Below are 14588 nucleotides of genomic sequence, written 5' to 3' on the forward strand. Positions count from 1 at the left end.
TTTAGCATATGACAAGCCCCATCTTCTGCAATTCCAGCAACATTTTGGTCATCCCTTGCAGGTTTGGTCATAGGTCATATCAAAAATTGTTTCAGACGTAAGTTTTAGATAATGTTTAAAGGACTAACAACCACTTTAAACCAATTTGATACTGTGCGTATTACGGGAGGTATGATTTTTTTGTCTTCGAAACCCCATTTTTTCCATCTGCTGGGCCAATGGTTGGTGATATCAAAAAACTTTACTTAGAAAAGTTTTAGGTCCTTATACAAAGAATAGTAGGAACTTTAAATGAATTCGATATTTTACTTAATAAGAAAGTTATACAATATTTTGTTTTTCGAAAAAGCCCTCCTATTTCCAACCCCATGGTCCGATTTTTCCCATTAACAAACTCGACCGAGATTTTGGGTCATTATACTTTATGTATAAATTTGAAAGTAATTGGCGGAAAATTACGACTGTTATCGTGTCCACAAGAAAGTGAAATATATATAAAATTTATATTTAATAGATCAACCCTAAGTTCAGAACAATTGAAGTGAAGTAGGATGACTTATCTTATTTCATTACGAAATAGAAGCGCTTTGGCGAATTTGATTCGCATTATCAGCTGCATACATTATATATATTACAAAACAATTAAAAACTAGCAATCCATGACAAACTACTTATTCACTTATAACTACTGCCCATTCAATTATAATCTTATGTTAAAATTGCTTTTAAACTAATTAATTTAAAAAAAAAAAAATTAAATTAAATTTAACTTACAATACCTTAAACCATATAAAAATTAAAAACCTTTTATTTAAATTAAAAATTATAATTCCAACTAGAGATAAAAACATGAATATAAAAATTATTTAAACTTACAAGGATCAATTAATTAAAATTAACCAAGTCAGATTAAAATGTAAAGATTTAATTAAAACAAAGATAAAAATTACATATTATTATTTGAAAAAAAAAAAAGAAAAAAGTATATATGTCTGTATAAACTTTTCAACTGACGTGGTTTTGGGCTCTGGGGGATGTGAAACACGAAGATACGTCGGAATTTTCTGGAAGTCAAATCATGGTATCCATTACAATAAGTACCTTTCTTATGAAATTTACCTAAATGATAGTATTCAAATTATTTTAACTTTGCAACCAAGGGGCTTAGAGAGACGAATAAAAAAGAAATTGAAACTTGAATACTCTACTTTTTGACGGTGCACTTCAGATTTCAAAAATCATCAAATTAAAAAAGAATCTGGGAGAAGAAAAGTTTTAAAATCTGGAAGTTTTTCTTTGTGTTTGAATGAGTTCAAGGGAGAAACGAAATTTTTTCAAAATGCATTAAAATCGTTTGAAACCTTGACTAACTTTAATTTCTTTTTTTGTATACGATTTTTCTGAGCGGAAATATTCCACTTCTAAGAAAAAAGGTCACTTCATCTTTAATACTATATATCTCCCGATCTAACGTATTGATACAAATAAATAGGAAATTAAAAGTTTAAGACCTGTTTTTACAGATTAAAGGGTCAGGTGCATATTAAATTCGAGGTGCGTCTCAAATGTAGATTTAATGCCATTTGACATAAAAGCATAGTTGATAGGTGTAAAGCTGAAGTTTTTGAACCTGTACGCTTGTTCAACATCGAATGGGGACCAGACATGAAACGTGAAAGAACATTTGTCATCGTGTATAGAACGTATACGTTGACAAATGTTCACCATTCGATGTTGAACAGGCGTACGGTATACTACTGTAGTTGTAAATCGGACCGTTTTTTCATAACCTTTCCGTTCTACCTATTTGTATCTAACCATTTCATCATCATGGAAAAGCATTTCACATGCGACGCAGATTTAAAACGTTAGGTTATTTTGCGCACTGAACAAAATAGAAATCGTGCAACCGGTAAACGGTTGTCGGTAAACGAAGCGGATATGCGTCGGTGGCGCAGTATGAAACAGAAATTATTTGCGTGTAAAACGAACAAGAAATCTTTTTCGCGATCAAAACACGGCAAATATCCTTAAATCGATGTTGCTGTTTTGGCCTATTTCAAGGAACTCTGCACAAAAGATCTTCCAGTGACAAGAAATGAAAGCTAGCCGTTGATGGTGTGAGAAATTCAAGAAAAGGCAATGTCTGTCATTGCATCGCAGAACCTCCATTTGCCAGAAGTTACTATCAGATTACGAGCATAAATTAGTGCAATATCAACCTTACGTAATCGATCTACGATTAAAGAAACAATACTGTCTCAGTTAAACTGCTAATGCTGATGAAGTTGCTGTCTTCTTTGATATGCCACCAAATCACATCGTAAATGAGAAAGGACAAAAACAAGTTACCGTAAAAACAACTGGATATGAGAAAGTAAGAGTAACTACTGATGACAGAAATAAATTATCGCCGTATGTAATTCTGAACAGGAAAACTGTGGCAAAAGAAAGGTTCTGTGATTGTGTAATTGTTCAAACTCAACAGAACGCCTAGATCACAAGCGATCTAATTTAAGATCGGTTAGGATGTGTATGGGCACACACATCCTAATGTTTGAGTTCCACCCGGTCACCTGTACACCGGGTGGACTTCTGAAACGAAACAGTATGTTAGTGTCGGGTGATTTTCGTGGTCATTTGTCTGACTACATTAAAATAAAACTGATAAATGGAAAATGCGATTTAGTTGTAATTACTGGTGGTATGAAAAGTCAATTACAACCACTAGATGTCGGGGTTAATAAATCTTTTAAAGTTCGTATTCGTGCACAATACTATCAGTGATTGACTGAGCGATCTTCTCCTTACACCAAGCGGCAAAATTAAATGAGTGTCAGCAGCTATGACTGTAGAATGGATTTCGAAACATTGGAATGATTTGCCATCAGAAATAGTTAAAAATACATTCTTGAAGTGCTCCTTGTCGAATGCATCGGATGGTTCTGAAGACTCTAAACTTGGTCGGACATGTTTGGTGTGGCATTATTTATGACAAAATTCTGGGACCCGTTGTTTTCAGTGAAAACCTTATGGGAGATGCACATGTTCATTTCTTAGAAAATAATTTGCCAGTTCTTTTAGAGGATTTACCTTTACAAACAAGATTGCAACATGATTTTACAGCATGATGGTGCAACACCACATTTGTCTTTGGTTGCTAGAATTCTAATTTGAATTGGAATTCACTTCAATTCTAATTTCTTAAACTGGATTGGACGTGGTAGATTAATCAACTGGCCACCACGATCACCTGATTTAATTAATTTTCTCAGAATTAAAATCTGTACAAGTTTTATTACTAAATTTTTTGCATTTATTAGTCATTTAACAAAGCTAAAACTATAAACCTAAAAACCTGTTTTTTGACACTGAATTTTGTGTTTTACGTCAGATATCTTAAAAAATACTACAATTACAGTTCTGGAACTTGTTTTACCCTGTTTCCCTGCTCAAATTACAACACAAACCACCAACTTTACTGCTTAATTTGGGTCCCGAAATTTACAGTAGGGCTTCTTTTTATTAAAAGAGCTGAAAACTGGGCAAAATCTTTTGCTAGCCGTAACTCGAAAACAAAGCGTCTCTGACCTATGTTTTTATAAACTTTTATCATTATTTTCACCAGTAGAAAATGTCCTGAAAGTTTCTCAGTTTCTTCACAGAACACTCTGTATATTAAAAATAATATAGGAGGCAGGAATTTCCCTGGGGCAGACCATATTTGTAAATGTTCTCCATACTGGTTTTGTTGTTCAAGGTAAAAAATTTTGATCTATTTTTTAAGAAGCTAGCAAATAGTTTAAGGGGGATGCTGCGAATATACAGTGAATCCATCTTCTTTAGAAGTTTAGAATGTGGAATGGTATCAAAAGCCTTGGCCAAATCCAGAGTCTTTTATTTTATGATTGAAATTTTTTTTGATGATATTTATTAAGTAAGTAGTGCTTCTGTTTTCCCAGAAGCCATATTGAATGAGTGAATTACATTGTATTTATTTAAATATTTAATTAGTCTGGATTTGTTTACTTTTCCATAATTACAGAAGAGCTGTTTAATAAGCTTATAGGGCGGTAATTTGTAGGGATTTTTGGATCAACAGATTTAAGTAAAAACACAATTTTGTCAATTTTAAATTTATCATGATTAAATTTTATCATATATTGATAAATTTACCAGATGTCATTTTAAATAAATTATGTAAACTATTCAACTAATGTAATAAGAATATCAGTTTTACTTACGGAACTCCTCCAATATAAAGAGGCAATTCAAGATTAAGTTCATTAAGCGGAGGTCCAGAAGATCCTCGGATTATAGTTCCATTATCAAGTTGCAGAGTTCCTTCTTTGTCGAGTCTACTTACATGAACTCTGTGCCACTGGTCTAATTCTACTGCTTCACTGCTTCTGTTATTGTGATATAAAAAAAACCAGTTTAATTTTTAGTGGTCCAAATATACACATTAAACTGTATATAAGTGTAAATTTTTTGACAAAAACCAAACAGGTTAGATAAAGGGAAAAAATATAATATTGCCCCTAATTTTGTTGGAGAAGGGATGGAATGATAAAATTAAAGTTTGAGTACTAAAAGAGTAGTTTTAAGCATTGTAGGCATCAGCGATTGACAATCTTGGCCATTTTGTCAGTAAATGACTGTGAAAATTCAGTTTTTTGCTAGTTACGTCTTAACAGATTAATGGATTCTGGTTATCTTTTCTACAAAGTTTTCATGACATTAAGTGGTAGAAATATTAGTTAGAATATTAGATCTTTTCTGTTATGTGTTTATATAGTGTTACAGCTGGAATGGGTCAGTTACAGCCAACTATATTTAGCATCCAACTACTGCAATCTAAGTTCCTGAAAAAAAAGAAGCATCCATGCTTCTGTACATGATCAATGGCTGAGAATAGAAATCCTTATTTTAGGCTGAGCTTGGCATCATGAAATGCAGTACAACCAGCATAAAGTTTGAATTTTTTTTAATACTGTATAAATTTAAATAGTCTTCATAAATATTTTGTACATAGAGAGTTTTAAGTATAAGGAATTTCATATTAGGCTAATTACAATTACACTGATTTTATTTCTAAAATATACATCTGAAAGATTGTTTATTTTCTGATTATCATTAGATACAAAAGTGGAACTTTTTTATTACTTATTGTTATTGAATTAAATATAAAATTGTTATCAGCAAAACTCCATTAATGTCAAAAAAATAGTTCTTTTTATTACATAATATAGCTGTAAAAATTTAATTATATTTCTGGCATAGTTTTCTCATAGCAAAAGTAAAAGAAGTTTACCAATCTGTGCCTTTAACCTGCAGCTGTTATGTTTTCTGAGAGGGAATACATACAAGAGGCAATTAATGCAACAGTGGATTTTTCAGCATCAAAACACTTAACAAGCTATAATATATTTTCTAATGAAAAAATATAAAAACCTATTAACATACCATCTAATTGCAAAGTAAGTAAATTAAAAGTCTAATCGTTTATATGATAAAATTCATCTTGTAGTGAGTAGAAGTAGTATAAATAATGAATTGTTTTTAACATTAATTTTATACTAAATGTTAGTTCCAGTACTTTGTAGTGTAACTATCACATTTTTTATAACTAACATATGCAAATCATCTAGAATATAAGGAAAACTAATCGTTATTTCTCTGAAATTAATGATAATTCTTCAGCCAGTAACTATAGTGGATAGAGTGATAGTATAACCTTTCGAGCTGTACTACTTTCATTACGTTTACCTAGATGAAGAATTCAATGGGAAATTACTCCACTATTTAATTTCATAACGTAGTCTAACATGGAATACTTGTTATCTTAAGAGTGATGATGTTTCTTGTCAGGTCACCTAAACACTTTTAGTTATGACATCTTATACACAGATCTACATGTTAAAAATGTTTTAAATATGAAAATTATCCTATGTAATCATAATTTGGTGGAATAATCTTGAAAAAAGGCAAAAATAAATCTTTCTAAATATACAGAACTCTTTTCCTTTAATTACATTCAATGAAGTTGTAAATTTCATATTGTTGGATACATTAGTTCTTAGCTTTTATGTGATCTATATAAAATTGGCATATTGTGGTTAATATCTTTGATTTATGCGTGTGCAAGTGTGTGAGAGAGGGAGGGAGAGAGAGAGTATATATAAAAAATTGCCCACTAAGTCTACAATTTTATTCTTGTCTGCAAAAATAACAACATATATAATAATTCAACTACAGAAACTAAGTATGAATTCTATTAATGGTAAAGAATTTTTAATGAAACAATTCATTCTAATTTGGCTCATTACAATAATGTTACCAGTTAGGAGCTCTGAGTGACAAGCAATTAATTCCTAATATTATTATCAATATAAGAAAAGAAATAATCGAGAAACTTACGTAATATTTGCAACACCACTTCCCAGATCAAATCTGAATTGTAGAAAACCATCAACTACGTTAAGTACAATAAAATCACCTCTTCCATTATTCAACTGACCGTTGTATACAAGTACACCATCATGGGAAAATGTTTTAAACCAAATTTCTAATGAGAATGCTCTCCCCACATTCTCTAGTTTTGGTAATTTTATGTATGAATTTCCAGAAAACTCAGGAACTGGAAAATCTACAATATCCATCCCAACTGAAAACAAATATATATAACATTTTTTTATAAATAATATAAAAAAACACTAGTATAAATAAAATAATAACACAAACATAACACAATTTATAGATAAATAAGCACTTTAGTCTTGATTAACTGAGATAATTGGGATTGTTACTGGTTTGGATGTTTGTACATTAGTTGCTGGGCCTTCATTCTAAATTTTTATTGCCACTAACATACTGTTTATTAACAATACTAAGTATTATTAAATATTTAATAACTTTATTACTTAGAAAACATGTTTATTAAACTTAAAAATGATAGTTACTGGACTGATCATTTCTTTACTAAAATGAATGTTTTATTTATTAATTATTAAATAATGTAGTTTGGGTTATACAAGGTATATAACAAATAAAACGAACAAGTAAAAATATGGATATTAAATTATACTGTAGCACAATTGTAATACTTTTCAAACAAAATTCATACCAGAGAACTCGTGCTCTGTTTTCATCTGCCATCTTTAAATTGTTTTTTTACATTACTCTTTTCATTTTTATTAGAGTGCAGGCTTCTTCCTTAACATTTTTAGAAAGGCTTTTTTCATAGGGGACCAATTGATGGCAATCCATATTTAAAAAAAAAAAAAATTAGAAAATATAAACAAAATTAACTTAAAAAAAAAATAAACAGATTTTAGAAATGCAATAAAAAATATAAAATAATACTTTTCAGTTGTACAAATTTTTACTTTTTGAAGTCAGTGATATCAAATTAAAGGTTACTACCTTAAAAACAATTACTAACATAAATTATTGTTAGTTATTTTTAATTTTTGGTGCCTTCCAAAGAGTAGAAATTTAAAGAATTGAATGAAAGGTTTTTTTTTTTTACTTTTTATGATTGTTTTTTGAAGTTTGTTTTTTTAGTTTATTTTATAAACAAATATATTTAATTTAATGATACACTGAAACTAAAATTATTTTATTTAAAGTAATTTAAATCACTATATCCTTTTTAAAGAAAATGGTAACTCAAATTTACACAATTCAAAGAATTCTTTTTGTAAGTACAAATATATTTTTAAAGTTTACAGTTGCATTTATATATTACCACTAAATGTAGACGTAAAATGGATAGGTACATATTGTTCAAACAAAAATAAAATACTTATTTTTATAATAGTACTAACAGTGCTGGCATGGTTCGCCTGGTGGGCAAACACAGGTGAAACCTCCTTCCGGCAAAGCTTCACATTTTGATCCCAACATGCATGGACTGGAGACACAAGGGCTTAACCGCTGCTCACATGAATCACCTGAAAAAAGCGTTATGAAAGTAAAATTTTCTAAAATAATTAATATTTAAAACTCTTTAAAGAACATTCAGGCCAACACCTTGTGTTCTTGTTTTACAGTAGGCATTTTTTAGCACTTTCATAGAGTTATCAGAGGAAATATTCTAAAACAATGTGTAATAAAATTATTCTTTAAAAAAACAAGTTATGAAAATTAAAAATAAACCTATATACAAAATTACTTTATATAAACAAGATTAAATCTATAATTTAATAAATAAATTAAAAAAAAAAAAAAAAAAAACACGAATTAAACAAAATAAAGATTAAATAAAAAACACAAATAGACAAAAAGTAAATTATCATTATGAGTAATTTAGACAATATTTTCTGCTACTCTTGCAACCATCTTTAATGATTGGTGCTGCTCTCACTCTAGTCAGCTATTGTTGTTAACAGTTATTTTTTGCTAAGGAGGGACATACTTGAAATGTGATCAAAAAATATGTTTAATCTAAATTGTTTATTTAATATTTTTTTGTTGCATATCTGTATATTTCATAATGTTTAAATGTAAAGATTTTCTAAATTTGATTTATGTTATGGATTACTTTTAATTTTATTTATTATAAATAGGAATGTAAATGGATATTTGTAGTGTTGAATTAAAGATAGTGTTCAGGTAACGTGGATATAATAACTACCTTTGTAAATATACTTGTCAAAATAAATAATTTATGAGAGGTTGGATGATTTGAGGTGTTGCAAATGAGAGCACCATTGATGGTTTTTGTATATTCTGAAAATCGGTTTTTGTTGGTTTCTTTTAGTGATTGTGAAAGTATGATGTTTATTTGTTTATTGTGTTCATATTCAATTTTAAAATTTAATGCACAATATATTTTATTTATGTATGTTAACAGTTCACATTGTCTTTTGTTGCTGAGGTAAACATAAGATCATTATATCAATATAACTGTACAGATATGTATTTTATGTGCATGCTTCTTGTTTGTGTGTGTGAGACTGTTCTATATGATTCTATGTAGAAAGAGTTCAACTACAATTCAGGAAGAAGGAGAACCCATGGGAAAAAGGTTTATAGTTATAATTAACTTTCATCATGGGTTAGCATGGAAAAAGTTTAGCAAAAAAATGTTGTTTTGGTAATATGTAGAAAACTTGTTTTATCTTTAATCAAATATGTGAACTTAAATCATAACTTATATATCTTAACCAATAACAATTATTATGAATACAACACAGTCTGTGAAGCAATCCTACAACATATGCTATAAGTTTGGAAAAACAGAAGGATAAAATTACTTTAAAATCTGTAGCTAGTAAATATATTTCATTAGAAACAACTTACCTGTAAAATCAAGTGTACACGAACATTTATAACCGTTATCATTAGTAGGCAAACAAGTGCCTCCATTATGACAAACTATGTTTGCACATGGGTTTTCTCCACACTCTTTAATTCCATCTATTTCAATAACCAGGGGATCTCTGCCTTTATGAAGCTCAAGAACATGACGACCAATTTTAAATCTTCGAATGCAACCAATCAGTCCCATAGATGTCCCAAGATTTTCAAAAACTCTGAAGCAAAATTACAAAAGAGTTATAAAGGATATAGAAACACTTTTTTTCAAAAAGATAATTTAAAAAATGTATAATCTACTCTATGTATTTTAAGATACTATATCTTCCACATCTGAAATCTAATCGCCAGTTTTATCATTCTACTTGATATCTAATGGACTATATAATCTATCTTACATTTTTAAAGGAAGAAAGTCAAAGCAACAATTTTTGAAGATAACAAAGAATAAGGAAATCGTTTAATCTAGGTACTAAAATGACACCTACATACAGAATATAGTGCTTATTTCAAATAGTTCTTCCAGTACTACAATATCAATCAGTGTATTTAAAGACTACAATGCCAGTAAAGAAGCAGAATGTATTGTGGAGAGGGATAATTTTTTATTACTATTAGAGGTTAATCTCCAGTTACGTGGGTGATTTGTCATTCTTGCTTAGTTTTGAGATCAATTTAAAACATTCTATTCTTCTTTGATTTACTTGTGGACTTCTGTGCAAATGACGTAATAAGCGTACCAATTGTATTTAGAATCTGGGATATCCACATTCCTGATGTATATCCACATCTGAATATTCGTCCAACCAATTTCGTTGTAATCAAATTGTTACATAAAACATATTTAAATAATTTTTAAAACTCTTTTAAAATAAATATTTTAATTATTATTTAAAGAAATGGAAGATCTAGTTAAATACTAACAAAACTATGCTTTTAGATAAAATAGTTGTAAGACAGAGATTGAAATTGATGATAGCATTCTTATTATTCACAATTGAAATTTTTAAGTTGTAAATTATATTAAGATCGTGTTTGCAAAAAGATTAAAAAGTAAGAAACATTTATTAAATATTTTCTCTAAAATCTAGGTCATGTAAATGAAAAAAAATCGATATTCCCTTACCTAAACTGTACAATTAGAGCTCTGGATGCCAGCATGTGGTACACCTCTAAATATAGTTTTTTATTAAAAATATCAGGATAAGAGAAATTAATAATTCATAATATCAAAAACTAAGTAGAAAGAATTTAAAACTGATGGTATACTCACATACTAGGGTACACATAGATAAAAAAATTGTGCTTTTGAAAAAAATATGAGGACGGTGTGGATTGCAAATATACACTTCTACATATCTGGCAAGCAAAAAAATTTCAAAGGGTAGACTATAGTATCAAAAATTTAATTTTTAATAAAAATGTACTAATTTTATTACAGGTATTAATTGTTTTTAGAAAATTAAGGAGCTGGATGGCAAAAGATCCCGGTAAAAAGTCTTCTGATATATAGTGCTGCACAGAAGAAAAGACTCTTAGATGAATCTTTTCTCAGTAGAAAAGAATTTAATAGTATATATCTGTGTTATTAGCAATCTATTAGCAATTTGTTTTTTTCTGGACCATTTGGAATGGATTGACCTCTTGACAAAAAACAGTTTTTTGGTGTAAAATATACATAACTATGTTTAAGCTTTACCAAGACAAATTTATGCCTAAAATCATCCTCAAAGTTCAATAAATATGTACTGATAAAGGAATCATCCAGATCATTACATGAATTTTTGAGTTTACAGCAAATATTTGTACACACAAACATTACAGTTCTGATTCAAACACATATAGAGATATGTAGGTAAAAACATATAACATATCTACATGCTAAGTTAAATAAACTTGTATCTACATGAGACTAGTATAAAAGATGTATATTTCTCAAAACAGTGATTATTATTGATAGCTGTTTTATGAATACCTTGACTATCTAGCTATATAACTATCAAGCTAAATCTATAATGTAAACAAATAAAGATTAAGGGAGAGGTATGTATTATTAACGTACACAAACTGAGATAAAAAAGGTGTTTAGTTATTTAAGAATTAATTTAACCTATAATAATTGATAGGTTCACTTACTTGCTAGCTTCAGTAGGAATATATCCTACAAAAGCATCTTCTAAGAGGTCAAGTGCTCGAAGAGTACCTTGTGATTGCCCAGCCACTGGTTCAAAGTTATCAAGTTGTAACAAACCATCTCTTTGATATCTTTTGGCTGTAACACGATGGAATTTTCTTAACTGAACTCGCTGTACAGAAGTTATTATAACTGGACCATTTCCCAGATTATAACGGAATTCTACAAATCTAAAAAAATAGAATAATAAGAATAAATAAATCTCAGGAAGCATAATGTATAAAGTATATAAATATAAAATAAAATATATTTGGTGTTCTCTACTTTGCACCTTCTATTATACCTACTAATTTTATTCTCTCATTATTAGTTTGTTGTGCAGTCAGCTGGCTTGATGGGAGGAATGCATGTTTAGGCACATAGGTGGACTGCAATCCCAACATCTATTGGCTAGTGTTGCACTCTACTGCAATTACACAATAGATACAATACATTAAAACTGCACGTTTTTTGCACTTTAATTTGTAGCAGAATTGGTCAAAATGAAACTATCTCAAAGAAAAACATCTGTTTGAAGAAACTTTTATATAATATAAATAATATGTTTAACATGCTACAATTTCTTTTCATAAATATTATTCAAAGTCAAAAATTTTGATATCTTTCTCTATATTGTACCTTTATCAATGATTTGTTTATGTATAAAATGAAGTAATGGTCATCTTGCTCTCAGAATCAGAGATGTTAAATATGTAGCATTATCTGGTTCATAATTTATGACTATAGTTTGTTTAAACTTTTTTTATTCTTGATTAGAAACATATATATTGTATATATGTTTCTAATTCTAATATAGAATATATATATTGGCCTTTTTTACTCCCTTAAGTTCCAAATGGTAATTTAAAAAAAAATTGCAATTTACATACCTATTAACAATTGCGAGAGAAACAAAGTCACCAGTTCCATCAGCATGTTGTTGATTGTAAAAAAGTATTCCATTATCAGCATATGTTTTAAATTCAATTTCTAAGCTGAGTTTGTGGTATGCTTTTAATTTTTTTATTTTAACATAGGAGTTGCCATTAAATGCAGGAATATCATAAGCTGTGAATACATAAATATATATTAAAATGTAAATATTTATATAAATATATGCATTTGAACATTTTATACAAGTTTATGTATAGCAAGTATGAAAGTATTTTTAAAGGTTTCAAGAATTTTGATTTGCAAGGAAGCAAAAGAGAAACATTAACAACATAAACTCTTACATTTAACTTTTTACACTAAACTTACTTCATATTTATAAAATGGAATGTTTGCAAGTAAACGATGTTGGTTCATAAACAGTATAAATAAACGGTACAGAATTTGTTAAAATTTTTAATTACAATAATCTGATGCCAGACGTCTTACCATTCTATTTATTTTTCTATTTACATATCCTGATTTTTATTTATTTTTCAGTCAACAGTACAGGGATTTATTTAGAAAAATTTCAAATCTAATTAAATTAAACATTTTATAGATTTATAGAAAAAATGGTCTGCCATGATATAACTCAGGAAGAACTGATATTCAATACAATCATACTGTTTAATTTAACTAAATCTTAATTAATAAAGAACTTGATAAGTTTTAAAAAATTGCCTAGTGATAATTTGTATAACTACAGTTTTATAACTTTCATGGATATCAAGATTATAGTTTCATGTTATTAAAATTGTTAAACACATTAAAGAGTACAAAAAAAAACTGATAAAACATGCAGGCAACTATCAAGCACATAAATTATACAACTGATATAGCTGTTATTTTAAACAGTACTTACAATCTAAAAGTGATCAGAAATTAATGTCTTAATGGTCTTTGTACTATGAAAAAAATTATTAAAACTACTGAATTTCAAACAGAATTTAACTTGAATAATAACAATAAAAATAATAATAATACTGTAAAAAAAAAAAAAGGTTGAACTTACTTTTAGGAACAACTATTTTATCACATAAAAGCCCTGCAAATCCTACATCACAGATACACTGGAAGCTTTCTGCTGGATCCAGTTGCTTACAAGTTCCTCCATTCTGACAAGGCTGAGAGATGCAAGCATCCAGCTCAACAGTAGGAACAATATCCCATTTTTTTCCTGGAAGCCAAGAGTTATATTTACGAGATTTTCTTGTAAAATTAGTAATAATGATATCAAAAAATAATAATAAAATTAAAAAACTCTTCTATTAAGCAGGTGCAACTATAATTTTTACATTTTTATGATCATTTACTTTTACATTGTAAGTGATGTAAAATTAAATATTTATCAATAGAATTTAATTATAAAGATAAACAAACATAAGATTGATTTATAAAAATGAAGTGATCTGTTTGTATGTGCCTTTTGACTTTATCAGTTGGCAGTAGAACAAACAAAATTGTTGTAATTAACCTGTTGACCCTTCATTCCCTGATTCTGTTTACAAATTTACTTTGCAACTTAGTTGTGTAGCTTAAGTCAACACTTTGTGATATTAATTAACATGTTTGGGATACATATTTGGGATTAACATGTTTGTGCATACATCAAAGAAGCCTTATTTGTGTTTTTCCTGAAGGATATTCTTTTGAATAAAAGAAAATGATCAGGTTTAAAAATGATCTGAGTTTTTATTAAAACTGCTGGGAATCTTGGCCAACTGTTAGGAAAAAGTACAGAATATAATGTTAATAATAACTTATATGTTTAGTGGTTTTTTCTTGTCTGTGAAAATATGTTCAAAGATTTGATCCTTAAGATGGTAAACACCCTGATACATCTTGATCAGGGGTAGTCACTATTGATTGATTGTAACCTTCCATTTTTCTATCTTTTCTATCAATAGTTTCACACACTTCATCTGTGGTTGATGTATAATTTGTAGTGTAATGCAAAAACCTGCTATTAGCTATTGAATGAGCCTTTATACTAAAACTGCTTCAATGGTAAATTTATTTATTCTACTAGAAATAATCAGACTTATAAAAACATGGTATTTTAAAAGTTAAAATCTTATGATGTAATCTTTATTCTCACTTCAATTTATTAAAAATATAAAGTGAATAAGCATATTATATGCTTATTATTAGATAACATTCA

At 28.5% G+C, this 14588-nt stretch overlaps 1 protein-coding gene across 3 annotated transcripts in view; it reads right to left on the minus strand.

Moving 5' to 3' along the window:
• LOC142319063 (agrin-like) overlaps positions 1–14588 on the minus strand; it is a 968658-nt gene that overhangs the window by 22079 nt on the left and 931991 nt on the right. For all 3 annotated transcript variants that reach the window (XM_075355916.1, XM_075355919.1, XM_075355917.1), the window contains 7 exons: positions 13440–13604; positions 12385–12562; positions 11458–11685; positions 9307–9539; positions 7830–7955; positions 6421–6667; positions 4245–4409 (listed from right to left, as the gene is read on the minus strand). In XM_075355916.1, the coding sequence (XP_075212031.1) occupies positions 4245–4409; positions 6421–6667; positions 7830–7955; positions 9307–9539; positions 11458–11685; positions 12385–12562; positions 13440–13604 (1342 nt within the window). The remainder of the gene's footprint in view (positions 1–4244; positions 4410–6420; positions 6668–7829; positions 7956–9306; positions 9540–11457; positions 11686–12384; positions 12563–13439; positions 13605–14588) is intronic.

This window comes from Lycorma delicatula, chromosome 2, assembly GCF_047948215.1.
Source record: "Lycorma delicatula isolate Av1 chromosome 2, ASM4794821v1, whole genome shotgun sequence".
Taxonomy (NCBI): domain Eukaryota; kingdom Metazoa; phylum Arthropoda; class Insecta; order Hemiptera; family Fulgoridae; genus Lycorma; species Lycorma delicatula.